General features: G+C 43.3%; 2 protein-coding genes across 3 annotated transcripts; one reads left to right on the top strand and one right to left on the bottom strand.

Moving 5' to 3' along the window:
- Positions 1-183: 183 nt before the first annotated feature.
- Positions 184-13,353, bottom strand: LOC121620952 (zinc finger protein 646-like). 2 transcript variants are annotated; one of them, XM_041957213.1, is made up of 7 exons: positions 13,147-13,353; positions 10,339-10,598; positions 9,874-10,120; positions 6,683-6,772; positions 4,748-4,966; positions 4,479-4,655; positions 184-2,108 (listed from the first exon to the last, which is right to left on the bottom strand). In XM_041957213.1, exons 1-7 carry the CDS (start codon positions 13,279-13,281, stop codon positions 1,941-1,943), a joined length of 1,296 nt encoding a protein of 431 aa, XP_041813147.1. In that variant the 5' UTR covers positions 13,282-13,353; the 3' UTR covers positions 184-1,940. The 2 variants fall into 2 exon arrangements, with proteins under 2 accessions (XP_041813147.1, XP_041813148.1); XM_041957214.1 differs by lacking the exon at positions 6,683-6,772.
- A 2,494-nt stretch (positions 13,354-15,847) lies between these two features.
- On the top strand, positions 15,848-25,083 carry LOC121620474 (protein NLRC3-like). Its single transcript, XM_041956516.1, has 13 exons — positions 15,848-15,890; positions 16,013-16,073; positions 16,779-16,889; positions 17,532-17,642; positions 18,657-18,764; positions 19,228-19,344; positions 19,602-19,680; positions 19,816-20,044; positions 20,685-22,494; positions 22,600-22,773; positions 22,944-23,117; positions 24,319-24,365; positions 24,545-25,083. The coding sequence occupies exons 1-13, from the start codon at positions 15,848-15,850 to the stop codon at positions 25,081-25,083; spliced, it is 3,603 nt and encodes a 1,200-aa protein (XP_041812450.1).
- The last annotated feature ends 2,799 nt before the right edge of the window (positions 25,084-27,882 follow it).

Genomic DNA, 27,882 nt, shown 5'->3' with positions numbered 1-27,882 from the left:
TCGCCTGTTCTGGAGCTTTCTCTTGATCAGCAGATGAAATTTGCAGAACTGTGGGACCTGAGACGCTTTGTTACTCTGAGCACCATCGAGGCTTACAAACCGAGCTCGACACTTCATTCTCCACCTTGGAAACAACAGCTGGCAACATAAACACGGTTCTACATAAGAAAAGTAGCACTGATGGTGATAATAATAAAACATTTTATTTGTATAGCACTTTTCTAAATACTCAAAGACACTTTACAAGGAGAGAGAAAGCAACAATGAAAACATGTCATGAATAAAAATAGAAACAACTTTAAAAAGAGATAATACAATGTCAGTAGAATTGTGGGTATTTCAATGAACACCATGTTAGCGAGATAACGTAACATAACTACATACTGGATCCATGACTGAACTGTTATTTATCAAATTGACCGTTTACAAAACTCACTTCATCTTTTACGGGTTTATTCCGAGTTATCCGGCCAACTGTGGCTGGCTGCTTATTGAAACACCCCGCAGGTAGGTGTTATCTAAATCCATCCTGGGAGCAGTGAGACGGAGGCATCTTCTACAAGAAAAGCGACACTGGAGGGCGTGTGCTGGAGCCGAGGTGAGGGTGGGGGTTCCAGAGCTGCAGACATACTGTGTTTTGGCCGCTGTAGCTTCCAGATGCAGCCGTGTTATGGGCTCAAACCTGGCCCAGTACTGCTGCTAAGTCACTGGTGATCGTGTGAGTGAGTCGGGACGAGGGGTCGATGTAAGGCAATGTTACATCTTTACAGCCGACACAGCTCCAGACAGAGGGCGGAGAGACGGTAAGAATTACACAGCACTTGTCTTAAAGTGCCTTAAAGTGAAAGGAACAAACATGTTAACAGTCAGTTTGGAACAAAAGGGGATGGAGACCTGTATTGTTATTTTCTAGATGTGATTCCCAGCCAACAGATTATTAAAACTACAGTAACAACAAGCCACCAGTCAGATGCAAGTTTAGAAAAAAGTGAGCTTTCAGTTGTGTGTTAAAAGAAGGTAACTGTGCCAAACTGGAACATTGAGGTCCTTTCCAACAGCAGGGCTTCGTTCTTCACAACACAGAGAAGCCAAACTGGCGAGTACATGTCAAAAGGTTTTGCAGAACAACAGCTGAGTCGTGGTCCTTGCTGCTGCTGCTGCTGCTGCTGCTGCTGCTGCTGCTGCTGCTGCGGCGGCTGCTGCTCGGAGGCGAGAGGTGTGGGCGCTGTAACGTCACGGAGAACTGAAATAGTCATGACACCTCCTAACACACAAAATACACAATCTTCATTCTGGAGCACGTTGAAGGGGTATGTTTTGAAATAAAAAAAAAAAACAAAAAAAAAAGAAGAAGAAAGTTTCACCTTCTCCTTTCCAAAAGCCTCATTTGACAAAAAGTTGGGTTTTATGTTCAAAAACATATCAGACTGAAGGGACGACTTCGTCACATCTACTTGGCGCCCTGGAATCCCTCTTCTTTCAGGGTATGGAACAGACTCTTGATAAAAATAGCCTTTCGTTTCATTTAACATATGGAAAAAGGGGGGGCGGGGTGGGGAGAGACACTATTCATAATGGAGAGGATAGATATTTTCATAACTAGAGTGGGAGAGGAGGATGGGGAGATAAATTCTTAGTGACAGGACAGATTAGGGGACAGACGTTTTAACTTATATCCAGTACATGGCATAGATCATACATGAGGGTCAAGGCAACACATTTTTTAAACCTAACTACTCAGTAATCAATCTCAACTAGTTCTCAATGTGCCCTTCCCCGTTCCCAAACACAACGTTCCAAAGGAGGGGTGAGGCAGTGGAGGGGCGTTCCCAACTCCCCCCTCCTCGATGCTGGGTCCGAAAGAGGTGGAGAGGAGGAGGAGGGTGTGTGGGGATGGCGGTGGACGCGACGTGAAGGGGGGCGGCTGGTTTCTGGGGGTCTCATTGATTGTAGAGGGAGCGCTGCTCCCAGGGCATGGCCTGGATGGTGCGTGGCACGGGGGAAGGCTTGAGCGTGGGCGCTCCATTCGGATGGAGGGAGTGGCCGATGGGGTTGATGGTGGTGAGGGGCCGCTGGGGGGTCAGAGAGAAAGTGTCCTGGTGCTTCGGCTGTAGGGGGAGGAGGGGGAGAGAAGGGGAGAAGAGCCAGAGGGAAAGAATTGGTGCGAAAAGGTACAGTCAGAGAAAAAGAAGACAAAGATTGGGAGGGGGGAGAGGGGGGGGGAGAAAGGACACGAGAGTGAAATGTCAGCATCAGCGGAGTCACTCATCACGTACAATAACAGCGTCTGATGTGCTGGTGAGTTCAGGTGAATGAGCAAACGAGGAGTGAAGGTGTGTGTAGAGTTCAACAGATGAAGAGCAGGTCTGCACACATCTGAGCAACCGATCCTTTTATTCTGTCAGTTCAAAGCTTTCTCTGTTGGTCTGATGTCTGCAGAAGTCCTCAAGTGAAGCTCAAATGATCAAGACACAGTAACTTCTGATATGTTATTCAATTAACTGAGGTGTCTTTACTGCAGGCAGGAACAAAAAACTATTATTATTATTATTTATTTTTACGCATTAGCAGTTTTTATCTTTTTAAAAAAAGGAAATGCCATGTAAAGACAAATGGTTTTCTTCATGCAAACCAAACGTTAAATCATTAGCACAGTTGATAACACCGTCCTGAGTTTCATTCATCATTTTGGTCCTGCAGACTCACAATGCCCAGAGAGGGCATCAAAAAAACACTATCACTACTACAGTATATGATGAAATGTGAACTACAACATCAACATGTGTAACACAGAGTAGAGAATGGTTAGTGTCAAAGTCAGAAAGGCAGGCCTACGTTAGCAGCACACCCCCAAGTTAGTAGTTTCCTACCGCCAGAGAGGACCCACAGCTCAGAGCCCAGTGAAAGACTCACCCCATCAGCTGGACTTTAGTCTGCTGCTTTGTTTTGCTGGGCACTGTTTGGGGGGGCAGCTTCAACCTCAAACTACACGAAAAGCTAACTGGTAGTAGTACTAATCATTCCTACTGAATGTACTGGGTGCCACCATCAGGAGACTGATAATGCTTCGAATACTAATAAAGGCCTGTATTGTCTTCAATCCCAGTGTCTGAGCCAGGACTGGGGGTCAAATGGGCCCATTAGCACTTCTCTAGATGCTTTTCCTGATCAAGAAAGAGCACCCCGTTATTTAACCAGGGTTTAACTGTGCAAATGACAAGTATTTCTACTGCATTCAAGTTTACCTGAAGTTGAACCACACCTCACATTTGTTGAGGCACATTAATGAGACACCCACAATCATTTCAGAATCACTTTTCTACAACATTTTCAATTAAAACATGGAGCTGTATTTTTGACAACGTTAGCTACTGTTACAGTTTCAGACTCCAAGAAAGGTTATCGATTAACATATTGTTGTCACATGCTTAAAGGTCTAATGAAGGATTCCAAATATTGTTATGCTATGTATATACTGCTATATACGAGTGTTAGTTGTTGGACAGTACACTACAACCCTGATTCCCACAATGTTGGGACGCTGTGTAAAACACAAATAAAACAGAATGTGATAATTTGATAACCCTTTTTGACACATGCTCAATTGAAAACAGTACAAAGAGAATATATTGAATGTTTGACCTCATCAGCTTCATTGATTTTTGTAAGCAGCGCGTCTCAAAAACAGGTTTGGACAGGAGCAACAGAAGACTGGGAAAGCTGTGGAACGCTCCAAAAACATCCCACAGGTAAACAACTCCAGTCGTATATTAAGCGAGAATGGGAAAGAATTTTCACTTTCAGCTCCTTAACGTTTCCTGCCATCAAAAGAAAAGGATTGTAACACAGTGGTGAACATGCTCCTGTCCCAACTTGCGTTGCAGGCATCAAATTCAGAATGAGCATATATTTACAAAAAACTAACAGGTTTACTGTACTGTATTCAGTTGAAAACTGCTCACAAAGGGTTTGCAAATAAATGCATTCTACGTTTTACACAGCGTCCCAACTTTCGGGGCTGGAGCAACATACAAGTGTGTCAGGAAATGATGTGCAGTCAGCTCACAGGAAACAGTCTATGTATGGAGGCATTTCAACCATCCCTCCACAATAATCTGTTTCAATGCTGCTGCAGAAACACAATTCTATCAGTGCCCCAAGAATATTTTTAAATGAAAAACAGCAGACTAAAAGCCCGAAGATTAAGAAGAGAGCTAAGACTGTGTCCACCGGGCGTCTCTAGACAGCAGCACTCAGACCTGCTGTGGCTCTTCAGACATTTAAAGTGCACCTATCTTTATCTTAACCACAGCCAAGAGGAGGAAAGACATGAGCTGTGAGCGGAGGCTCCCGGTGGACACCTAAAGTAATGAAATATTAGTCCCTCTCCTGATGTTAGTAGCCAGACAGGGAGAAGGCAGCTAGGCAGCTAGCCAGCAGACAGCAGACGGCGGGTGTGTGGCGGTTATCTCTCCTACCATGGGGTTGGCGCTCAGCCTAGTGTATCCCGAGCTCATCTCCTTTACCTCAGGCACCAGGGGCTGGAGCAGGGAGTAGGAGGAGGACGGGGCGGCGCTGGAGGAGACGTGTTTGTTGGAGGACGAGCTCCTCATGCTCTGCTGGCTGCTCTGGGAGGACACCGAGCTGGGACGGCCCTGCTGGGACAGACACAAGCTCAACACACTCGCAGAACAACAAAACTGCAACTGACATGCAATGATTCCCCAGCGTTCGCTCTGCTGCATACCTGGTGGGGGTCAGGCACAGGCTGGCTGCTCACACCGCCGCCCTGCCCTCCCTGGGACATGGGGGAGACGCAGTGGGAGGGCAGAGGTTCCTGCTGGCCGTGTCCTCCATGCGGCGGTTGCATCATGGAGTTAGCACTGTTCTGCTGTTGCTGTTGTTGCTGCTGTTGCTGCTGCTGCTGACGGCGAGCGTTGGAGAAATTGGAACGACGGCCGCCGGACTAGAGGGGGGGAGGAGGAGGGAGGAGAGCAGGAGGTGGACAGAGAAAGACAGGAGGAGGAGGGATGTTGTAAATCATTTCTGTTTGTGCCACATGCATGCCAGTAATGCACAGAGTTTGTGACAAGTGTGAGATCGGATACAGAGCGGAGGAGAGGTGACGGATGAATGTGATGAGCTGAATCACATTGAATCACATTCCTCAAGCTTCTGGTGCCGTTCAGTCTACATGCTTAAGATGATGCATTCGAGTTCTGCCTCAGAGACTCAGTTCCCTTCACTACCCTGTCTGTCTTCTATTAATGTGAGGAGATGGAGTGGTCAACTTGTACACACAAACACAGAGACACTCACACAAACATTAATTAAATCTACCAAACCTAGAACTCCGACATCCGCGTGAATCTACGTCCATCTTTTCTAACCATGACAGCTGCAGGAGCTGCTTGCCCTCTCATCTTGTCCCCTAACCCTGACGACTACAGTATTAAATGATGCTGAACCGAGCCGTCTCCCTGAAGATTTAAAATTCCAGCAGAAACTCAACACTTTAATTTGGCCTCATCTTTCCTCTAACTTGAAGCTTGGTAGGACGATTCTGGTTCTTCTTTTACAACTCAGGTCTTATCTTTTTTTGGTTTCCAACCACCATTTGTAAGATAAGAAGACACTGGGTAACATTTAAAGGACAGGTTAGTTGGCAAATCCTTTGCTAAAAACTTCAAATAACCGAATAATTGATCAAACTCAGGCTAATGGAGCCTCATTTTTAGCTGAACTATGGAAATTATTTGACTGTGGACGGGGCCTGTTCGCCGCCAGTGTTGACAGGAGAAACAATTACGACAGTTTTTGTATGTGCAGATCAGTACTGTGTTAAGACACACTTGAATATTAACACACTGATGGACAAGTTTTTTGTTTCCACAGAAAGTAACTTGGATACACTGGACGTGTTGAAAACCCAGTGATGACCAGTGGACTTTTAAAGCTCTGTCGACCGGTCAGGGCTGGAATCACTCACCACGAGGCCCTGGAGCAGAAATAAGCAGTGGACACCCCCCACTTTCCCCATTTCATTTTGTTTGTATTAGTTTGTAATTTGTTTTTGTGAGCTTTGTTTGATAAAAGAGCTCTAAATAACCACAACATAATATAATAAAAAAATATATATAATAACGATTGCGCAGAAAACACAAGATTTGAGCTCAGAGACCCTCTTCTAAATGGGGCCTCAAGGTTACAAATGCAGTTGTTGGGGGTTGGGGGTCGGGGGCTTTGGGGTAGTTGCCCACTTAGCCCACCTGGTATTCCATCCTCAATACTGGTGGTCAAAAATCTAAAATAAGACCAAAGTTGCAGGGAAACAGACTTTTCCTTGTTCTGATGAGCTGGGCATTATTTTAAAAGTTGTTTTTGTGCAAGAGTTTTAGATGTAATGGTCAGACACCTGCTGGGACAGCCAGCAACAGTTTGTCTTTGCTTGCCACCCGTGCAGTGACACTGAGACAGAGAAGAGGACCAGGGGATGATCCTCTGTTGAAAAGCCACACAGAAGCAGTCTGAAACCTTTCCATCAGAGACCATCAGACCAGTTTGTTCCTGACCATCACATTTAAAGCTCCTGTACAAGTTGGCCCTTCCTCACAGCTACAGTTCAACCTGCTGACACTGCCTCACACACAACACACACATGCTCACTCACGCTCACACCAACCTGGTTTTTGGCCGCGGCGCTGCAGCGGTGCTGGGCCAGGTCCAGCATGGTTCGGTAGCTCTTAAAGCAGGACGGGCAGTTGAACCGGTTCTTATGAACCAACCCCACACACACACACAGACACACACACACACACATAAATTTGGATTACTATACTTGTGAGGGAAATTCACTGAATTGTATTCATTCCCTAACATCTAAACCCTGACCCTTTCCCTAAACTTAGCCTAACCCTGGTCTAACCCTGACTGCACAGCATGCTTTCACTACAGGAGGGCTGGCAAAGTGTTCGCCCAAGCAGGACGCCTGGAAGACTGTAGCTGAAGAGAGGACAGAGGGTCAAGAAAAATGTGCTAGAATATATTACATGTACACACTTAATCAAAATACAAAATATGCTTTTCCACAAGCACACATGCACACACACACAGCAGTGTTTCTCTTTCGTAGGGTCGGCCATGGCACACTGATTTACATTTATACTGCAGCCACCAGAGACATCAATCATGTCAATTCCATTATGAAATGTTAAATCGATTAGTGAAGTTGTTCCTGTTGGACAAACAAAACTACTGTCACATATTTGTGAAGAGCAGTTCAAGCTTTTTTTCCACTGGTATGTAGTGTTGCCAAGTGGAAGGAGCCGCTCGTCCCTTCTCTGCCTCAATGTTATTTCACATAGAAACACAAGACCCTGCTGGGAAATGTAACAGGCATACAGGTTTATGTCCTGTCCACCAGTTTGAATTACTCCAACTTTGTTTCAGAGAAATCCTGTTCTGTCAGTCATGTGTAGTATACCCATGAGTCTTAGCTTCAGGTGCTCTGGTGTGGTTAACAAATGTGATGCTTCTCATTAGTGAAGTTAACAAGAGTCAATAGTATTTTATACAGTGCAACAGAAAGTGGTATCTAACAGACAATACACTCCCAGGCCATCAAATAAGTCACATAAAGGCAGCTTAACTGCAGCCTGGATGCATATTTTACTTCTCGCTCACATTACAACGGTGCACTCAGCCTGCAGGGTCTCTTTACCTCTTTAAACTCCCGTCATACAGGCAGGCTTACAGGTAAGACCATGCATCTGTATAGAGGAGTTCTCGTGTGCGTGTTCAGGTGGGATAAAATGTTTGGTGTACAGGTGCTGTTTTTTTGTTGTGCATCATTACATGGTTACAGTTATATTAAAATCTTGATTTTGATTCCAAGCAGTTAAGAGTTTATGTATTGTAGAAATCCCACTTCACTGCCTCAGGTGACACACTTCACACACCGTCTCAACAAAGAGTCAGAACACAGCATCAACCCAGCCACAGCAAAGACACTGCACACCATCACACACACAGGGCTACACAATTAACAGGTCTATTTGGTAGGTGGTATTCATCGTGGGCTCTCAGTATGTACAATTCTAAATGCAAGTTTTACTTAAAGTTCATTTATAGATTCATGGTACTTAACAGCAGAGCTGCTGACATGAGATGCCAGAGTTCAGTAAATGAGTCTGTTCCTTAAATGGGGTTTGGGAATCAATGTCAGCGTGTGTGGTTTGCAGAGATTGCTACACACATTTGTCAGCAGCGATGCTGACTGTAAAATCTGCTACAAATAATCAATAAAAGAGGCAACATACCGGGACAAACAGATGGAGGATACCTTGCTAACATGAAGAAACATAAGAGTAAAGTAGCTTGAGAAATGGCTTGTTTGCATTTTGAAGATGAAGGTTTCTAGAAAACGACTGACAGCTTATTTAGCTTTGTGCAGAATTTAACGAAATACACCAACAATTAAGAATTTTTAGAAAGTGGGAATTTGACTACACTTAAATATCACTGAATCCAGATTCAACAGGGACGTTGTTAAAATTAGTTTTTAGAGTTTGTAGACTGCTGAGGAGGAGAGCAGACTAATATTAATGTTTAAAACACTGCCTCTATATCCTTCTTTACTGCCACTGAAGATGTCACTGCACAGTTCTGTCTCCTGCAGGCTAAAGCACAGTGCCCCCCATCTCCTCTATTAAAGCAGCAGCATGTCAGACCAGGAGACATGGTGTGCCGCATGGTGAGAAAGTAGAGCCCTCTAGTAGAGTGACAGTGCTGATTGATGACCATGTTCATTAAATGATTGAAGGAAAGCTGTGTATTATGGTAATTAAAGCAGAGCATTTTTAGTGGACGCAATAACTTTAGAGGAGTTGCATGCAACATAAGGGTTGAGTGGATAACAACTTTTACTTAGTGTAATAGCACTATATTAGAAATCTCAAAAGCCATGAGGGCCCCAGTCTGTCGCACTAGTAGCTCCTCCTGGTGTGTCAGGGTGCCTGCATGGACAGAGGCGAACTAGTGTGTCTGATATTTAGCCCTCCTGCACGAGTGCATTGCTGGCAGGTGGAAAAAAAGCATCTAGTGACACCAAGTGACACTAAATAATTTGGATTCAGGACGTTAAAGATTTAAATCAAGAACCTTGTGAAAAGTCAGGTGTATCAAATTTTGGAGCATTTACTTCAGTATGTCTGATACATAATCAACAGTGAGGTAAAATAAAGGACTGAACGTCCCTGGAAAAACAGTTGTTTAGTGCTGTTAAGTGTCCCACCATGTAAATACTGAACAGCTGATAGCACCTATCACAACATTCAATCTAACTAATCTTCAGTAGTTTAGTATTTTATCTGTGTGTATTCATGCACAGCTGAAAACAGTCCCACATGTTTCCACATGTTTGGGTACCACTTCATAAAAACTACACTGACCAGCTAGGAAACTACTGAGTTCACTGGTTTCAGTTTTTCAGATCTCATATACAGTCAATAAAGAAGACTGAGACTGCAGCTGTTTATAAATAGAAGATGAGTAAGGGGAGAGAGGAGTCCTTATAGAGGAACCACTGATCAGAGAACTGGGCTATGAGCAAAGACATTGCTCCTCAGCTAGAAACTGTAATTCATAAACTTGACCATGGTGTCAATCACATTCAGTTATGTAGCAAAACAAAACATCCAAACTTAAAATATCTCATTACATTACATTCAAATAATCACATATGAAATCTCCCATGTCTTTTTTTCCAAAATCACCCTCACAGAATTGTTATATTAAGAAACTGTACTGCAGCTTAAGTCAGACCATCCTCGCCATCATCCGCTCTTCACACAGCACCATGTCACACAGACCCACCTGGTTGGACGCAGCAGCGGTGCAGCGGTGCTGGGCCAGCTCCAGCATGGTCCTGTAGCTCTTGCAGCAGGAGGGACAGTCAAAGCGGTTGGGCCCATCATCGTGGATCCTCTGGTGGTTGCGGAGGTACCGGGCTAAGCGAAAAGCCTTGCCGCACAGGTCGCACATGTAACGCTTCTGACCGTGAATTCGCATGTGGTTGCGCAGGGACATGTAGTTGGTGTAGGGCTTGCTACAAAAGTCGCACCTGAGATTTGGAGACAGAAGTGGTGTGGGAGTTAGGAACGAACAGGAATACATTTTACTGGAAGCTATCCACTTACAGTGACCTACGCTGAGTGAGGTGGTAGGAGCTATGTCTTATTCAACTACATTTTGGCACTACTGATATTCACTGAAAATGGTTAATATCTGGACTGCAGTAATATCTTAATTGTTTATGTAAAAAGGGTCTTGAGGACCTACCTGAAGTCTCCAGTCTTGTGGGTGAGCTTGTGGTTGAGCAGGGAGCTGGCATGCTTGTAGGCGCAGCTGCATAGGTCGCAGACGTACGGCCTCTCGTCTGACTCCATGTCGTCTGACGCCGTCGTCGCTGCTGGTGGTGCCGGCGCTCGGGACTCCATGGACAGACTGGAGCTGGACAGTGACGCTGAGGAGAGACTGGAACTGGAGAGGGCTGCTGAGGACGAAGGGAGCTGATCACACCAGCTGATGGTCGAACTCGGCTGTCACAGAGGAGAGCAATACAACGTGCATCAAGCCTAGAAATCATCAAGAAAACTTTCATGGCTGAATATTTAATAGTTTTCCTGGCACCTGACAATTTGATTTTAGAAGTGGTACAGCATTTTGTCCTATACAGTGATGGACATCAAAATATTTGAAATACTTCTCAGCTAATGTGGTCAAAGGATGCTGCTAACAGAAAAGACAAACTGGGCGACAACGAAACATTTGGTTGATGGAAGTACACATCCAACTGAGTGCATACATGACTGAAAGTATGAGGCACGTTGCATAAATTATAGAGACGTATCCTTCTATCAAGCCCTTTCTATCATGCTGTTGTGAGTACATTTGTGTTTTGAGGTGCATGATGAAATTCCCACGATAACATAAAATATGGCTTTACACTGGTGGGCCTCGCAGAAAGCACTGTCCGACACTTAAAAGACATATCGCATGAGAACAATCCGTCAGTGTAAAGCTTTGAGGAAAGGCAGCTCAGCACCATGGACAGCAACTATGGTCACATCAGAGATGGAAACGGGACTAAAACTAACACCCGAATCCAGCCCGTACCAGCATACTCGAGCCTCAATATGACCAAACCTGAATGATGCTGCTAAATGTGAGACCAAAAGCTACACTTTATATTTATGTTAATCCACTACTGATAATTAGCTAGCCAGGCTAGCAATGCAACGCATTGGATACACTGTGTCTCTTTTGCTCCTTTTCATGGGCACTGAGTATCTACTTGCAACACATGACAGGCACGGACCCAGATATTCAGCCAAATCATACAGACATAAATTCATAAATTATATTTGAAAATCACTAAACTGAGCCTGAGCCTAATGTTTTACACAACAAATTGGCCAGAAGCAGAACTCTAGCCTACATGACCCAAAGTGCAAACACAAGCTTCTCCCTGCACAGCTCCGACATGTCTGCAAATACAGTTTCTCTGAACACATTTGTTTGCTATGCTGACTGAGCGCTCAATGTAACCTAAGTAAACAACTGCAAGTGATCAACACAATAAAATCATCATCATCATCGTCATCATCATCATCATCATCACTGTGACAGCACATAAACTCCACCACCACTTCATTAGGTGCACAGATACTATCTCACTAAAACCTCAATAATAAACACAGTTGAATTAACCCCTCTCTGACAGTGCCAGTCAAAACATATCTTTGTTAAGGTGGAACTTACAGCTGTGCTGTTGCACTGGAGTACATTAGATGTTACAGGTGTACCTAATAAAGTGGCTACTGGCAACTAAACCATCATTCTGCCAGTGATCATAAAATGTGCCTTTTTTTACACATCAGCTATGACGGAGAGGAGATGGGAGACAAAGTGCATACAACAACTGCAAGTGCCTGATACAGTGAGCCAAAAACAAAACAATGATGTTGGATCATCATAGTGAAGATGCAGTTAGTGACTACATGCAGCTAAGGGAGACTGACAGGAGAAACATCAGGTGAGTCACACCTGGAAAGTGCTGCCAACTCCCCTCCAGGATAACAGAGTTCTGAGAGTCACATACATAAAGACAAATTTTGGGAAATTCAACAATTCGGGCTAAGATCCGCGTAAATGTTGAATTAACTCGCATGTGTGTGACAGCCAAAGATAGCTGCCATAAAAACAGTCCGTAAGGCCGCCTACATTCAAATGCAGAAAAATGAATAAACACATAAATTAATGTATGGGTGTCTGTGTGCGCTGTGCAGATAATCTGTCGGCTGAGGGCGACCATGAATGAACCGTACAGTCTGGCATCACAAAGAAGTCTTTCAAAGTCCTCCGCGGGGCGTCTTCCGCTCCCGTTTCCTGTGGGACAGCCCGGTCGTGTTTACTTTGCGCTGTTCGCTAATAATATTGCAGGCCTTGTGCATACACTCATGCATTAACTGCTGAAATTACTCCCGTTTGGTTCGCCACATTGTAGCAGACCTTTCAAAGCGCAGTTTTACAACACACGGCTCGACCCAAAACAAAATCCGCTGCCTTTCCGCGCTGCCTTGTTTTGCACGGGCTCTTTTAGCGAACCGTACTCTGCCAGCCAGTGTTGTCTACTGTTAGCATTAGCACGGTGATGCTCGGCTAAATGTAAATGTATTTTCTAAGCCCTTTGGTGTCTCTAGACAACACAGCAATGTCATAGTGCTTAGAATACATGTCCAATTTAACTAAACCCAATATTGGGAGTGAAATGGATACAATATGCTGCAGCTATTAATTACTAGCCACTTAGCTCGGCAGCTAACAGTCTGACTAGGCCATGAGCCGCTCAGCATGACGACTGGTACGATAGCAGGGAGCTTACGGAGCTCTTCTGTGACATAACTTGCAGCTTCACATCACCCAGTATTGCAAAACTGTATTCAACTCAACACTCAACCAACAACCACGTGTAAAAAATGCTCTGACTCTTGCTTTGTTAGTAAAATGTTGCTCCATTAGCCGTTTGATATAGCTATTTGTTTGCTGGGCTCGCGAGCTAACGGTGGTAGCAGCTGGCTTTCTTACTCCGGAGTCGTTCGGATCCTTTTTCCAGAACAATTGAGAGCAGTGGCCGAAAGACTCTGTCGATGTCACATAATTCACTCCGTTTCTGTCTTGAAAGTCTCCATGTGTGCTGCCGGTATTTGTCCTGGCGTACATCGTCGGTATTCGGATTCTTCGACTTTTTCTGGCTGAAAAGAAATAGGGCCGCTTTGTGGGGATCTTCTTCCGAAAAGAAAAATATTCCTTCTCTGAAATGAGTGTTTTGGCGGCGGACATATCGAACAATTCACTGCATTACTGCCCCCTACTGGACTGGAGTGTGAGAACACTGACTGTGGCGACCGCAATGTCTTGAGAAATAAAGTTTAGTCTCTGTCGGAGATAATGATGAAAACAATTTGTACAACAGACTAGTGTTTTACATTTCAAACACACCAAAACAAATTCAGCACTGGGGAAATTTAATTAGTAGTACACCTTCGTGGATTTAATTTCATGCTACTTTACACTTTTGCTTCACTACAGTTCAGAGTGAACTATGCACTTTGCATTTATCTGACAGCTGCTGTAGCTGACAAGTTACTTTACAAACTACATTATATGAAAGTGTGTGTGTGTGTGTGTGTGTGTGTGTGTGTGTGTGAAGCCTAACATGATATCATATGAAGAAGCTAGTAGAAGTTAAATCAGCTCTACCTTGACCAACTACAAACATTAAATTCCTGTGTACACATGTATGCATCACTAATAATAATTCAATGATATATTGTAGTGTAACCTGTAAAGGGGCCATTTTCTATATTTAGTTATTTTACTTTTTCATATAGTCTTATAAATATTGTTATATGCTTTTATGTTGATTACATATATGTATGTATAATATTTTCGTTGCTGGTAATTTACTTCTGATGTATTTTGTGTGTGTGTGATGTCTGAGCCTCTGAATACTTCCCCTGTCAGTGATACTGACACACTGATTCAGCTTGTATGTACTGTATGTGAAATATGTTTTGAGTAAATTGTGTTTACTTGTTCAGTCGAAAAAGGATTTTTGGAATTAAAGTCTCATTTTATTTATTTATTTATAACAATTCATTTGAGAATTTAATTCTACAATGTCTGAAAGCTGCTAAACACAAATCGTTGATGGTATTGAATCCATGGGCTAATTCCTATAAATGTATCTAATGCCTGCCGGCCTGCGTGCCTCTATGATTCATCAAAAACACATGATCCTCTGGGTTATGGTTCATCATTTCAGATATATAAAGGATTTAAAAACCTTTTCAGCCTCCTAGAGTACATACTGGGATGCTGTCAAAGCTCATGTGCCACCAGATTTAAATGAGAGAACACATGGAAATTGTGTTTGACTTCATTGCCTATAATAAATGAATAATTCATGAGTTGATCAGTAATGATTTGGTCTGAATAGTTTTAGGACATTCTCATTTTTAGAATAAAATAACTTGTGTTGTGATTTTCTTTGGAAGCAGTTATTTACTGGCTGTGAATATTTTCCAAGGCTGCTCTTTATTGTGGTGATGACGATTAAATTTCACCATAATAAACCTGCACCACCTGATCTTTGTCCTCTCAGCACCTGCTTTATACTTTGATACAAGCTCATGACATTACAGTCAGCTCTTTATTCAGTCCAGCCTAGAACAGCACAACACTTTCACTGGGAAACAAACACGACCTGCTGCGGCCTCAAATGGGAACGACTTAAGTGAGTGTAATTCTGCTTTTTTGGGGAATTCTATTAACGTCTAGCTTTAATTTCCCTCCAGAAACAGTCTATTTTTGTTTGTTGGTTTGATGACGTATAGACAGTAAAAGTAATTTTATTCCATCATTGATTTCTAATCTAAAAAGACGAACATTGACCATGTACGTCACAGTATTTTCTACATTATTTGAACTTATTAGATTGTTTTGTAAAGATTAATTCTCTTCATTTCTCCACTCTCTGCAGTTCACTTTCACTTCTCGTCTCAGCAGCGGCAGTCACTTCAACATGGAAAGGTACTGTAGTCAACATTTTATTTCATTAATAACACAACTTTGCACAGCCAGTGCAGGTTCCAATCAATAAAACACTTGTGTTTGTTTATACATTAGTACTGTTGGCATTAAAATAATATTTCTTTGCTGAAAAGATTTCAAAGCTGTTTTAATCAAATAGAAAGGCTGCTCTTTAGAGGACTCAGTTACAACTTCAGTCAACCTGACATGTGATCTCTGGACTGTGGCGAAGTGTTTTGGACTTTGACACTGAGGTTATTCCCAGTTAGCAGTTTATTATCAGAGTTTATCGTCCCACTGTTGTTATATATTCTTGGCAAGACATCTATCAGAATTGCTTTGACATATTCAACAATGATGTTTGATTCTAGCTGTTCTGTGGTTGGACTCAGGCTCTGTGTACATGCATTACAAGGTTGCATATGTACAAGATACAGAGAAGGTAAACCTTCGGCAGCTAAATCTGCAAACCAGCTGAGGACAGGAGGCTCTTGCCACCACTGTGGATTCAGCATCACAGAGCTTTTGAATAGCAGCTGAGACATTTGACTACATGTGAGATGTGGAAGATTTTAATTATTTTGTCCTGGCACAGCATGTTCAGGCTCCTCCTTCATTTCAGAGGCCTTTTTTTCTTAAAAATCCAACAGTGACAAGGACATGTTACTATGAGACTTCAGTGAAGACTGTAACAATGCATCTCCTGCAGCAGCGCTCAGTCGCTGTGTCCTCTTCATGTACTTCCTGCGAACTCATCAGTCAGGATCATGAAAACGACAGGCAGTCTCCACACTGCTGCTGTATGTCCAACCACTTACTGCGCTCACTCTTGAAAAACTCTTTTTGTGCCTGTGGTCAGCAGGCGTGAAAGACTGTTACCATGGAAACGTGGCTCTTAGTTCAGCTAGCCTGGGGGTCAGGTAACTCTTTTGACTGGCATTAGTCTATGATCAAAGGGGTCGCTGTCCATGGTGCTGAGCCTGCTTTAACTCAAAGAGCATCGCTGTTTAAACGGCCTGTTTCTCCTTATCACAATGCAAAGCATTAAGAGAGCTTTCCAGGTACCACTTAAAACCCACTTGTCTGTGCTGAGGACCCTGAAGTCATCTCCTGTGTTTTTTTGGGGGGGCGGCTTTGTGCAGTTTAGCAACCTGAGAGGAGTTTATGTTTGACAAATATTTAAAAACCTTACACACTCTGGGTATTTTATAGGCTGATTTGAGTATTTGTTAGAACAAATTAGATTTCTTCCATACTCAGAGATGAAGCGCTCAGTAGTTCTCCACCAGATGAGGGCTTAGAGACAGTATTTACACTGAAAATGAAATATACAGAAAATAGAGCTGATCTGTTGAGCAAGGATTTATTGTGGAAGTGGAAGAAAGCGCACGCTGTCCTGTTCAGTGGGCCTCACAGAGGCCTAACGCAGCACAGTCACAGCTGAGAGCCAGAGATAGGGGGAGTTATTGCTTTTAAAGAGCAACTAGGTTCAGAGGAGAATTCATTCAGGTGTGTATTTTGTAGTTTATTTTGTTTGAATGAGATATGTCAAAAGGGGCACGCTTCAGTTCTCTCAGGCTCAGTGACCTACAACTTGAAGAATACCTCTGTAATCTGTCAATCAGGATCCAGGATGAGAGGCCAGACTCTACACCCAGCTGTGTGTCCATGAAGAGTGACCATTCAATAGGTGGCCTGGTTGATTTCAAAGACAGACACAAGTCTTTAAAGAACAGGTGAGTTTTATGAGCAATCTGAGCCAATGAATAAACAAGCCAGTTTTTCAGTATTGCTGCTCTTCAGATGCATTGTTCAGTCATTCAGAATTCATGTGGAGCAATCAGGGGTACAGATTTCTTGAAGAATGAAACAGCTTGTAGTTTTGGAAAGATGGCAGAATGGTTCTTATTTACTGGAGGACATGCAAGACACAGATTTTACAGAAGGAATGGTCAAAATGTATGAATGACTATTAAATAATTCAATACTGAAGGGTTTGTTGTTGTTTATCAAATGAAATTGCTAATCAAAACGTTGGTGGTTCGATCCAGACTCCTCCAGTCTGCATGTTGAGGTGTCACCTGGGCAAGACGCTGAACTCAAACTTGCTCCTGATGGCTGTTCCGTCAGTGTGTGTTTGTGTGTGCATGTGTGTGTGTGAATGTGTGAACACTGAAATATTGTGGGGTGCTTTAGATAGAAAGCACTGCATCGCTCCTGATCAGCAGGTTGGCGCCTTGCATGGCAGCCTCTGCCATCACTGTATGAGTGTGTGTGTGAATGGTTGAATGTGTTGTAAAGCGCTCTGAGTGGTCGGCAGAATACATAAGCTCTATATCAATGCAGTTCACCGTGGTGCTCCTCCCTCTGTCAATCAGGATCCAGGATGAGAGGCCAGACTCTACACCCAGCTGTGTGTCCATGAAGAGTGACCATTCAATAGGTGGCCTGGTTGATTTCAAAGACAGACACAAGTCTTTAAAGAACAGGTAAGTTAACTGAGCAATCTGAACCAATGAATGAACATGCCAGTTTTTCAGTATACAAATAGAGGCAGCAGAGGCAGAGATATTCTGATGTTTAGGCCCTAGAGAAGGTCAAGCTTCAGAAACGCTGGATCCTACATTTCCCATAATAAACGGCCACTCCTTTTAAACTGATTAGCCCTGGTTTGTAACGCAGACTTTCTGTTCCACACATCTGAGTCCAGATCTGATGACACCATCAGCGTTCCCCTCTCAGACTATGCTCCAGGTCAAAGTCTGAGATATATACACTACATAACAGTGCCTTGATTTTAGAAATCTCACCAGACAGCCACAGTAGATGTTCTCAAACTGTTTTCACAGATCGAGGACTACTCATGACTGCTGATATGTCAGCTTCTCACGTAGAATCAGTGAGTGCTCTAAACATGTTAGGAGCAACCTGGGGCTCAGATTTGTTGTTGAACAGAAATAAGTTATAGAAGGAAAGAAGAGGGCGTTACTTATTTACTTTGCCCACACTCTGCTGGTCTTCCTTTCTCGTTTATTACTTTCATCCAGAGGATAAAGATAAAAACGTATGACTGACAATAAAATAACAAAATACCAAAGGGTTTGTTGTTATCACACTTGACAAATGAAATAGCTCTGATTGCCAGTTTCATGTCTGGAGGTTGTGGCTCAGGAGGGGGAGGGGGTCATCCACTTATCAGAAGTTTGATGGCTCGAAATGTCCTTGGGGAGACGTTGAACTCCATATTACGGCTGCGTCATCAGTGTGTGTTTGTGTGAGCACTGAAACTTTGTGGCGTGCTTTGGATAGAAAGCACTGCATCGCTCCTGATCAGGTTGGCACCTTGTGTGGCAGCCTCTGCCATCACTGTATGAGTGTGTGTGTGAATGGGTGAATGTGTTGTAAAGCGCTCCAAGTGGTCGGCAGAATAGATAAAGCTCTATATCAATGCACTTCTTTTCCCATTTCTAATTCACCGTGGTGCTCCTCCCTCTGTCAATCAGGATCCAGGATGAGAGGCCAGACTCTACACCCAGCTGTGTGTCCATGAAGAGTGACCATTCAATAGGTGGCCTGGTTGATTTCAAAGACAGACAGACTTTGAACAACAGGTGAGTTTTATGAGCAATCTGAGCCAATGAATAAACAAGCCAGTTTTTCAGTATTGCTGCTCTTCAGATGCATTGTTCAGTCATTAAGAATTCATGTGGAGCAATCAGGGGTACAGATTTCTTGAAGAATGAAACAGCTTGTAGTTTTGGAAAGATGGCAGAATGGTTCTTATTTACTGGAGGACATGCAAGACACAGATTTTACAGAAGGAATGGTCAAAATGTATGAATGACTATTAAATAATTCAATACTGAAGGGTTTGTTGTTGTTTATCAAATGAAATTGCTCTGATTGTCAATTTCACGTGTGGCGCTGTGGCTCAGGAGGTAATCAAAACGCTGGTGGTTCGATCCAGACTCCTCCAGTCTGCATGTTGAGGTGTCAACTGGGCAAGACGCTGAACTCAAACTTGCTCTTTCCCCATTTCTAATTCACCGTGGTGCTCCTCCCTCTGTCAATCAGAATCCAGGATGAGAGGCCAGACTCTACACCCAGCTGTGTGTCCATGAAGAGTGACCATTCAATAGGTGGCCTGGTTGATTTTAAAGTTCAACACCGTGCATTTGAAGATATAAATATGTAAGTATTTTGAAGCATTGAAATATCACTGTATTTATTTGCTATAGATACTCCAGGCAGGGATCAGGATGTACTGTCACATGCTTAGCATAAAATGTACTTCCATGACAGTGTGCAGGTGCAAATTCAACTGCAGCATCCTTTGTGTTACAGTAGGAAACACATAATTTTGCAAACTTGTGTTTCATGAAATTTTGTGTCTCAAAAAATGTGCTCAGTGTGTGTCGTTACCTGTCTTTACCTGGTCATGTTGTCAGAGACCACCAGGAGGGATCAGAGGCTACCGGTCGTGAGCCTGCACAGAAGCATCAAACAGACCTGGAGTCCACTTTCAGGGTTAGTAAAATGTTACTACATTGAGAAATAAAATGCAATACAACAAGACAGGCTAAACTTTCTGAGAGGCAGCTCATGCCCGGTGGCTTGGATGTTTTGTTTCACACATTTATCCTCCATGTTATTTTGTTGCAGCTGCTTGAGGAGACCGTCACCACGTTTGTGAGGAGTGAGCTGAAAATCTTTCAACAGCTTCTTAGTCCAGGTGACACTGCAGATTCAGAGGGTCAAGAGAGGAAGGAGGACATGTTGGACCGAGAGGAGGAGGAGCACAGGAGGAGCAGCAGGGAAGCCCTTCTGAAGATTATACTGCACTTCCTGAGGAAGATGAAGCAGGAGGAGCTGGCTGCCTCTCTGCAGAGCAGTAAGAGCCTGTTTCAGTATATTATAATATTATATTACAATATATTTTCGATATAGCTTCAGTTTTACTTTACGATAATAACCCCAGTACACAGCAGCCATCACCCCATTCCATCAAGGTTAAATTCACATAGTTTCACATGGCCAGTTTAAGGAGCTGCTGACGACTGGCCTTATGTCACTGGGAGGAACACATGTTTTCAACTGGATAAGGGCAAAATGACCAATCAAACTAGGGGCTAATGTGGGGCTAATAGTACTTGTTAATGGGGGGCAGTTGATGAAGGGGAAATATGCTTTAAGGAGAATTTATTAACTGTCCAGTTGCAGCCATTAGTCATTTTAGTGCATTTTTCATTGGTTAAAGCGGTGCAACATTATTCAACCCGAAATTCACTCAAAACATCTTGAAGGCAGAGCAGTGCATACATCTTACTGTACTTCTGCTCAGCACCCATGGAAAGCAATGAAACTACCATATCTACCATATCTATGATGATAGTTGAAGTTTGTGGGATATTGAGATTTTCAGATGGAAAATGTACATATTTATCATTTATTTTTATCTACTAATGTGGATTTTTATCTGCTTTACTTTCACATTTACGCTTTGATTGTATTTCTTCTGTTTGTTCTTTCAGGAGCTGTTGGTCCTCTATGTCAACAAAAGCTCAAATCTCACCTGAAAGGGAAGTTCCAGTGTTTTTTCGAGGGAATTGCTAAAGCGGGAAACCCCACTCTGCTGAATGATATTTACACAGAGCTTTACATCACAGAGGGGTGGAGCGGGGAGGTCAATGATGAACACGAGATCAGACAAATTGAAACAACATCCAGGAAACCGCCGAGGCCAGAAACTGTGATCAAATGTGAAGACATCTTCCGACCCTTACCTGGCAGAGATCATCAGCCAATCAGAACGGTGCTAACAAAGGGGGTGGCTGGCATAGGGAAAACAGTCCTAACGCGTAAATTCAGTCTGGACTGGGCTGAAGACAAAGCCAACCACAACATCCAGTTCACATTTCCCTTCACGTTCAGAGAGCTAAATCTGCTGAGTGCAAAGAAGTACAGCTTGGTGGAACTTCTTCATCACTTCTTTACTGAGACCAAAGAAGCAGAAATTTGCAGCTTTGACAGGTTCAGTGTTGTGTTGATCTTTGACGGTCTGGATGAGTGTCGGCTTCCCCTGGACTTCCACAACAATGAGATCCTGACAGACGTTACAAAGCCAACCACAGTGGATGTCCTGCTGACAAACCTCATCACTGGGAAACTGCTTCCCTCTGCTCGCCTCTGGATAACCACGCGACCTGCAGCAGCCAATCAGATCCCTCCTGAGTGTGTCGACATGGTTACGGAGGTGAGAGGGTTCACTGACACCCAAAAGAACGAGTATTTCAAGAAGAGATTCGTAGAGGAGAAGCAGGCCAACACAGTCATCTCCCACATCAAGACGTCACGAAGCCTCCACATCATGTGCCACATCCCGGTGTTTTGCTGGATCACTGCTTCAGTTCTGGACAATGCGTTGACAACAGATGAAAATCAGGAGTTACCCAAGACCCTGACGGAGATGTACATCCACTTCCTGCTGGTTCAGTCCAAACTGGGGAATGTCAAGTATCATGGAGGAACTGATACAGATACACTGTGGAGCACCCAGACCTGCACCATCATCACGTCTCTGGGAAGACTGGCGTTTGAGCATTTACAGAAAGGCAACTTGATCTTCTATGAATCAGACCTGATGGAGTGTGGCATTGATATCAGGGCAGCCTCCGTCTACTCAGGGGTGTTCACACAGATCTTTAAAGAGGAGTGCGGGCTGTACAAGGACAAGGTGTTCTGTTTTGTCCATTTGAGTATTCAGGAGTTTCTGGCTGCTCTCTATGTCTTTGTGACATTCATCAACACTGGTGTCGACCTACTGTCAGAACCACGATCAAGATCCTGGTGGTGGTCTAAATTGTTGACATTCCGATCAAATGAAAAGACAGTCTTCCAGGCTGCTGTGGACAGAGCCTTACAGAGTCCAAATGGACACCTGGACTTGTTCCTGCGCTTCCTTTTGGGTTTATCACAGGAGACCAATCAGACTCTTCTACTAGGCCTGTTGAAACAGACACAGTGTGGCTCATATGCCAATCACAAGACAGTGCAGCACATCAAGGACAAGATCCAGGAGAATCTGACTCTAGAGAGATGCATCAACCTGTTCCACTGTCTTAATGAGCTGCATGATCATTCTCTGGTGGAGGAGATCCAGCAGTGCCTGAGTTCAGGATGTCTGTCCACAGACAAACTGTCTCCTGCTCAGTGGTCAGCTCTGGTCTTCATCTTACTGTCATCAGAAAAGGACCTGGATGTATTTGACCTGAGGAAATACTCTGCTTCTGCAGATGGTCTTCTCAGGCTGCTACCTGTGATCAACATCTCCAAAAGAGCACAGTAGGAGCACTGCCAAACAAGCAAAGTAGATATATTAAACCATACATTCACTGTACAGAGGATTACAAGACAAATTGTCTGTCTCCTGTCTCTGTGCTTTTCCAGGCTGAATGGCTGTAACTTGTCAGAGAGAAGCTGTGAAGTCCTGGCATCAGTTCTTAGCTCCAAAACCTCCGTTCTACGAGAACTGGACCTGAGTGATAACGATCTGAAGGATTCAGGAGTGAGTCTGCTCTCTGCTGGACTAAGGAGCCCACACTGTAGGCTGGAAACCCTGAGGTCAGTATCCTTCAGTCGAAAGATAAAAGCAGTTTGCAATACTAACTTGCCTGTGACAAGCACACGTCTACAACCTTCACTGGTCAATAGGATTCAGAAATCCTTTGGGTTCAGTGGAACAAAACCCAATAATGTGTTGCTACTTGCTTGCTTTCCATGGGTTGTGGTAGACTGTCAGGCTGTCTGATCACTGAAGAAGGCTGTGCTGCCCTGGCCTCGGCTCTGAGATGTAACCCTTCCCATCTGAGAGAGCTGGATCTGAGCTACAATCATCCAGGTGACCAAGGCAGGACGCTGCTTTCAGCCGTCCTAGAGGATCCACGCCTGCAACTGACTGCTGTGAGGTATGGAGAGGCTTGCTGTCAGCAGAGATAGTTTCCACTGAGTGGATTCATTATTGAGTTCCCTGTCCTGGTCAAAATCACTGCGGTAATCACAATTTTCTTTCTTGGGTTTGTTTTTTGGGGAATCCCAAAGCTGCTCTCCAACATGTTCTGAGTCTACTCTAACGTCTCCCTCTAGTCAGTTTTACCGAGAAAGAGGAATCCATTCTAGGCACCCAAAGCTGGCTTATTTTAATGCAAAGGAGCAGTGACACCATGCAGGGAAACTTTATCAAGGTTGCTCGTATCTGCAACCTCACTCTTTTGATCACTACCCAAAGCTGGTTGCTCGGGGTTGGTCTCAGACTTGACATCCTAGTTTATGATGTGTGGGGGTTGCAGACATCTGAAATCATTAGACACATCCTTTCCAATGCCCTCCCTTACTCAAGGATTCACTTCTGCAACTGCAGTACTTCTCAACCGAGTCACCAACTTCTTGGGCTTGACAGCCTCCCTCACCTGTGGTGTTCACCAGCGGGCTCTTGGGTTGCTACCATGGCATGCATGAACTGCCTGCAGGCCGTAGCTTTTTGCTGCTTTTTCCAGGATATCAACAACAACTTTAGTGACATTGCCACAATCAGCGGATTCACTCTTGCCCTTGCTAAGCTAACTGACAGCAGAATATTTACAATGGCATGCAATTGGCTACCTTGCCAGCCACACTACTTCACAAACTAGCCCCACAAGTAGTTGCTACATCATCAAGCTTCCAGCTCATCCTTTTTCATGCAAATGAATTTCATTGTGATTGGACGTTTGCTGCACATGTGGGTCTAATGTGGGTCTAATGTGCGCCAGTCCTTGCCAATGTTAGCACTTACGTTCTACACAGGTGGAGCCTTCTTCAGCACCACACTTTCAAAAAGAGAGCTGAATGCCTTATCACAACAGTTTGACACTCAAAATCAACAAACTTATCTGCAACAAGGTCAAGTCCAACTAAAAAAAGCTTCCTCAAGGTCCGACTCCAGCTATGTGTTCTGCTCTGTTTCTTACTGATCTTTTCAAGCCGATCACACAAAGGACAATGCACTTCACTACTGGGGTCTCACATGCACACGTGTGCATATATGTTTGTGGATTTATGTGATGCAGGAATGTTATCATTATTCATAATTGAGAATATGCTTATTTGACTTGTATTTCTAATCCCCAGTGTGGAACATGATGGAGAGAAGCGGTTGAAGTCAGGTCAGAGGAAGTGTAAGTGTGTGTTTATCTACTTTGATTCATTATGACAAAGCATCATGCCAGTTTTTGTTTTGTTGTAAGGATGCTGCCTGATATAATATGTAGAGGTGTTTGTCATTTTTAATTGAAGCATGAATCTATTAGAAATATAATGGGTTTAAAATGATGTTTTGTCTTACTCTCCTCATCAGATGCCTGTGAACTCACACTGGACCCAAACACAGTAAACAGTAATCTCTCTTTGTCCACGGACAACAGAAGAGTGACAGAGGTGATAGAGAAGCTGCCGTACGCCGACCATCCAGAGCGATTTCAGCACTGGAAGCAGGTTCTGTGTCGAGAGGGTTTGACAGGGCGCTGTTACTGGGAGGTGGAGTGGGAGGGATGGGTTAATATTGGAGTGGCGTACAAAGGAATCAAGAGGAAAGGGCAGGATGACGACTGCTGGATTGGTCAGAATGAAAAGTCTTGGAGTCTGCTGCGCTGTGATAATAAGTTCTCCGCCTGTCACAAAAACAGGAGAGTGGTCATACCCATCCACTCCTCCTTCGACTCCGGCCGAGTAGCTGTGTACCTGGACTGGCCTGCCGGCACTCTGTCCTTCTACAGGGTCTCCTCTGACACGCTGACCCACCTTCACACCTTCCACTGCACATTCACTGAACCTCTCTATCCTGCTTTCGGGACTGAGTTAAAGTGTGAATCATCAGTTTCTCTGTGTCAGATATAGCGTGAGGAAGAGTCACTTCTTGTGTGAAGAAACACACAGAGACACCTGCTGAACGGGAAGTTCAGTGAATGACATACAGTATACGTTCCAATCAGTTAAGAAAACTCAGAATTTTAGGGCAAAGCAATTGGGGGTTTGTGTCTGACAAACTTTTTAAATCTTACAATCCAACATGCTCTCTTCACACAGTTCACACAGTGATTGGTCAAATGGGCTAAGCTTGTACAAAGCAGTTCTTTTTGAGTGCAGTCGTACTTTACCCCCTTATTGCAGCTATCAGACCCCATTTACACTGAATCACTTCATGCATCTTGGGCGGATCTGATAGCTATCCGATATCAGATAAGCTGCATGTAAATGCATTCAAGAAGCATTTCAGTTGAAATCTGAGACTGGACATTTAGCCAGATGTTGAAAGGCTGTAAATGTATTTTTCTCTCCAAGACACATGCGTAAGCTTTACTCCACCCAACTGTAACTACGTCAGTAAGCAGTCAGTGGAGGCAGCCTCTGCAGGGTCTGTCCCCTGTGATAAAAGCAGCTACAGGTACACTGAAATTACATTGATAGACATTCATGGTTTCAGTCAGATCTGTGATGGCCCACAGAGACAGATATAAGGTGTAATTGGAAGTGCAGTAAATGTCATCTGGATTTTATCCAAAACTGAAATACTAAGTGTACATGGGGCCAACCTGCTTATATGTATGGATGGCAGGTAATGAATGAAAAACAGAAACTTGTCTATTCTATTAAGCGCTGTTATTTTATAAATATATTTCATGTTAGAGATTGTCACATTTAATCAAAGTTGCTGTTGGATTAGAAATCCAATATATTTACAAAATCAAATAAGCGTTAATGCCGGTGTGGAATGTAGCAGTTAGTATAGTACATCTGTGGAAAATAACAGTATGACACCATAAATGTAAAGCATTTAACCAAATGTTAGTCATATGGTCGGCTGTTGGTCGTCCACCTCAGCTCACAAACACAGTGAGAAAAACATGTCTGCCTTTATCCATTAAATGGCTCTTTGATATTTAAAATACATTTCCTCAAGCCTTTTGACTCCAAGACTCCTTTTCTAAGATCATTGTAAATACATGTACACGTTATTTTTTTAAATAAAAGATGAACTCTTACTGTTTGCCTCTTGCCACTCTAATGATTTCAGTAAAAACTGTATTTTCGAGCATCTTTGTGCGACAAGGAACTGTGTTTCAAGGCAGTATTACAAATGTAGAAACCAGGAGATCCACTGACAAATTCAAGCTTTCAGTTTGACTCTAGCACCAGTATCAGGAGCAGAGGTGTCAGGGAACAGCAGCATATAAATACCAGATATACCAGCTGATTGCTGCATGTACTCCAACTTGAACCATCATTAATGTTACTGGTACACATGCTTTTCTCCCAGTATGAATGAAAATGTCTGCTGTGAAAATAGTCTATGTTTGTATTCTGTATGAGACATTTTTGCTTGAAACAGTCCTTTTTTGAGAAAACCATACTTTTCCTTGGGTTTACTAACTGGGGCAACTGTACACAAAGTACATGAATGCTGAATGCTTCCATGTAGCTGCTTCAGTTTCAGGGTCCTGGTATTGTTCATGCTGGATCACTGTCACAACTTCCTGGAACACCTGAACGGAACAGAACTACTGTTATTGTGGACTGACTGCTGAGAAAAAAGGCCTGTAACTGTACCTGGACCTGTGGCTCTTTGCAGAGGTTCCCAGTCAAATTATACTTTTAATGCCTTTATTGTTGTTGCAAGTGTGCCCTCAAATACATACAGAAAAGCTGGGGCCTAATTGTTTTATTCCAGCAGGGCTGTACTGGATGCTTCTCAGGTCCTTGTCTGCAACGCTTGGCGGGAACTTGGGGGTGATAAATGCATATCAAGCAGAAAGAGCAGGAAACAGGTCAATGAAGGCCCAACAACAGGTAAATCTGGCCATGAATTACTACTTAATAAGGGTAACTAGGAGCCTTGAAGCACCTAACAGCAGTGTCAAAAGGTGTGATGAGACAACCATCATCTGCTGACATGTTCAAAAGTAAAGGAATGCAGGAAATGATCCAAGAAAGGAAACATCTAAATAATTTCACCTGGTCACTGTTTGATTTATGGTTTCCAGGAACTCTCGAACAGGACAGCAGAGCTATGAATCCTGCTGGAGACAGAACAAACAGCCAGGGCCGGATTTGTCATGCCAAAGCGAATGGGTTTTATTTACACATCTAGTTTGTATAACATGGTCAACCATAATTCCATGTGCAATAGACAAAATAAATAAAAGTGAACACATGTGACTTGTGACAAACTGTAATGTTTTGTCATTATATTTAATCTCATTATTCCAGGTAAATACTTTGGCTATGACACTTTTAAGTGTGCTATATATTATTCAGTTCATATCATAATCTACAACACATTTTCTTATTTTGTGTCAAAACAAGACTTTTAATAAGCAGAATTACTTGCACATGAATGGTTAACTAGATTCTGTACAACATTTACAGTGTATGAAATAACAAATACTGTGTCAGAAAATAAACATGCCAATATATAAAAAAAGTTCACTTACAGTGGCAACAATGGACCAAATCATAGGTGGACTGCTTAAATAATATTTGTTCATACCTCGTATGCAAATGCACAAAACATGTGAAAGAACAAGCAACTGAACTATGGAAGAAATCACTAGGTGAACAATTTGTGCAATGAAGCAAAACTTTTGGAACTTCCTATGGTGCTCCCTGCAGCAGCTCAGAGCTGCTCTCCTCACTGCG

The sequence above is a fragment of the Chelmon rostratus genome, chromosome 17 (assembly GCF_017976325.1).
Source record: "Chelmon rostratus isolate fCheRos1 chromosome 17, fCheRos1.pri, whole genome shotgun sequence".
Taxonomy (NCBI): Eukaryota; Metazoa; Chordata; class Actinopteri; order Chaetodontiformes; family Chaetodontidae; genus Chelmon; species Chelmon rostratus.
The sequence above is the reverse complement of the archived record's forward strand: the minus strand, read 5'-3'. Positions and strand labels throughout refer to the sequence as shown.

What these genes read in the sequence shown, in the direction of transcription:
- LOC121620952 (XM_041957213.1), bottom strand. Translation starts at nt 13,281, where the DNA reads ATGTACGCCAGGACAAATACCGGCAGCACACATGGAGACTTTCAAGAC. An exon ending in AGGATCCGAACGACTCCGGA is followed by an intron (nt 10,599 to 13,146) that starts GTAAGAAAGCCA and finishes CCTCTGTGACAG; the next exon opens with CCGAGTTCGACCATCAGCTG. An exon ending in GCGCCGCGGCCAAAAACCAG is followed by an intron (nt 4,967 to 6,682) that starts GTTGGTGTGAGC and finishes CCCCCCCTCTAG; the next exon opens with TCCGGCGGCCGTCGTTCCAA.
- LOC121620474 (XM_041956516.1), top strand. Translation starts at nt 15,848, where the DNA reads ATGCATCTCCTGCAGCAGCGCTCAGTCGCTGTGTCCTCTTCAT. An exon ending in AGTCGCTGTGTCCTCTTCAT is followed by an intron (nt 15,891 to 16,012) that starts GTACTTCCTGCG and finishes GCCTGTGGTCAG; the next exon opens with CAGGCGTGAAAGACTGTTAC. An exon ending in CACAAGTCTTTAAAGAACAG is followed by an intron (nt 16,890 to 17,531) that starts GTGAGTTTTATG and finishes TCTGTCAATCAG; the next exon opens with GATCCAGGATGAGAGGCCAG.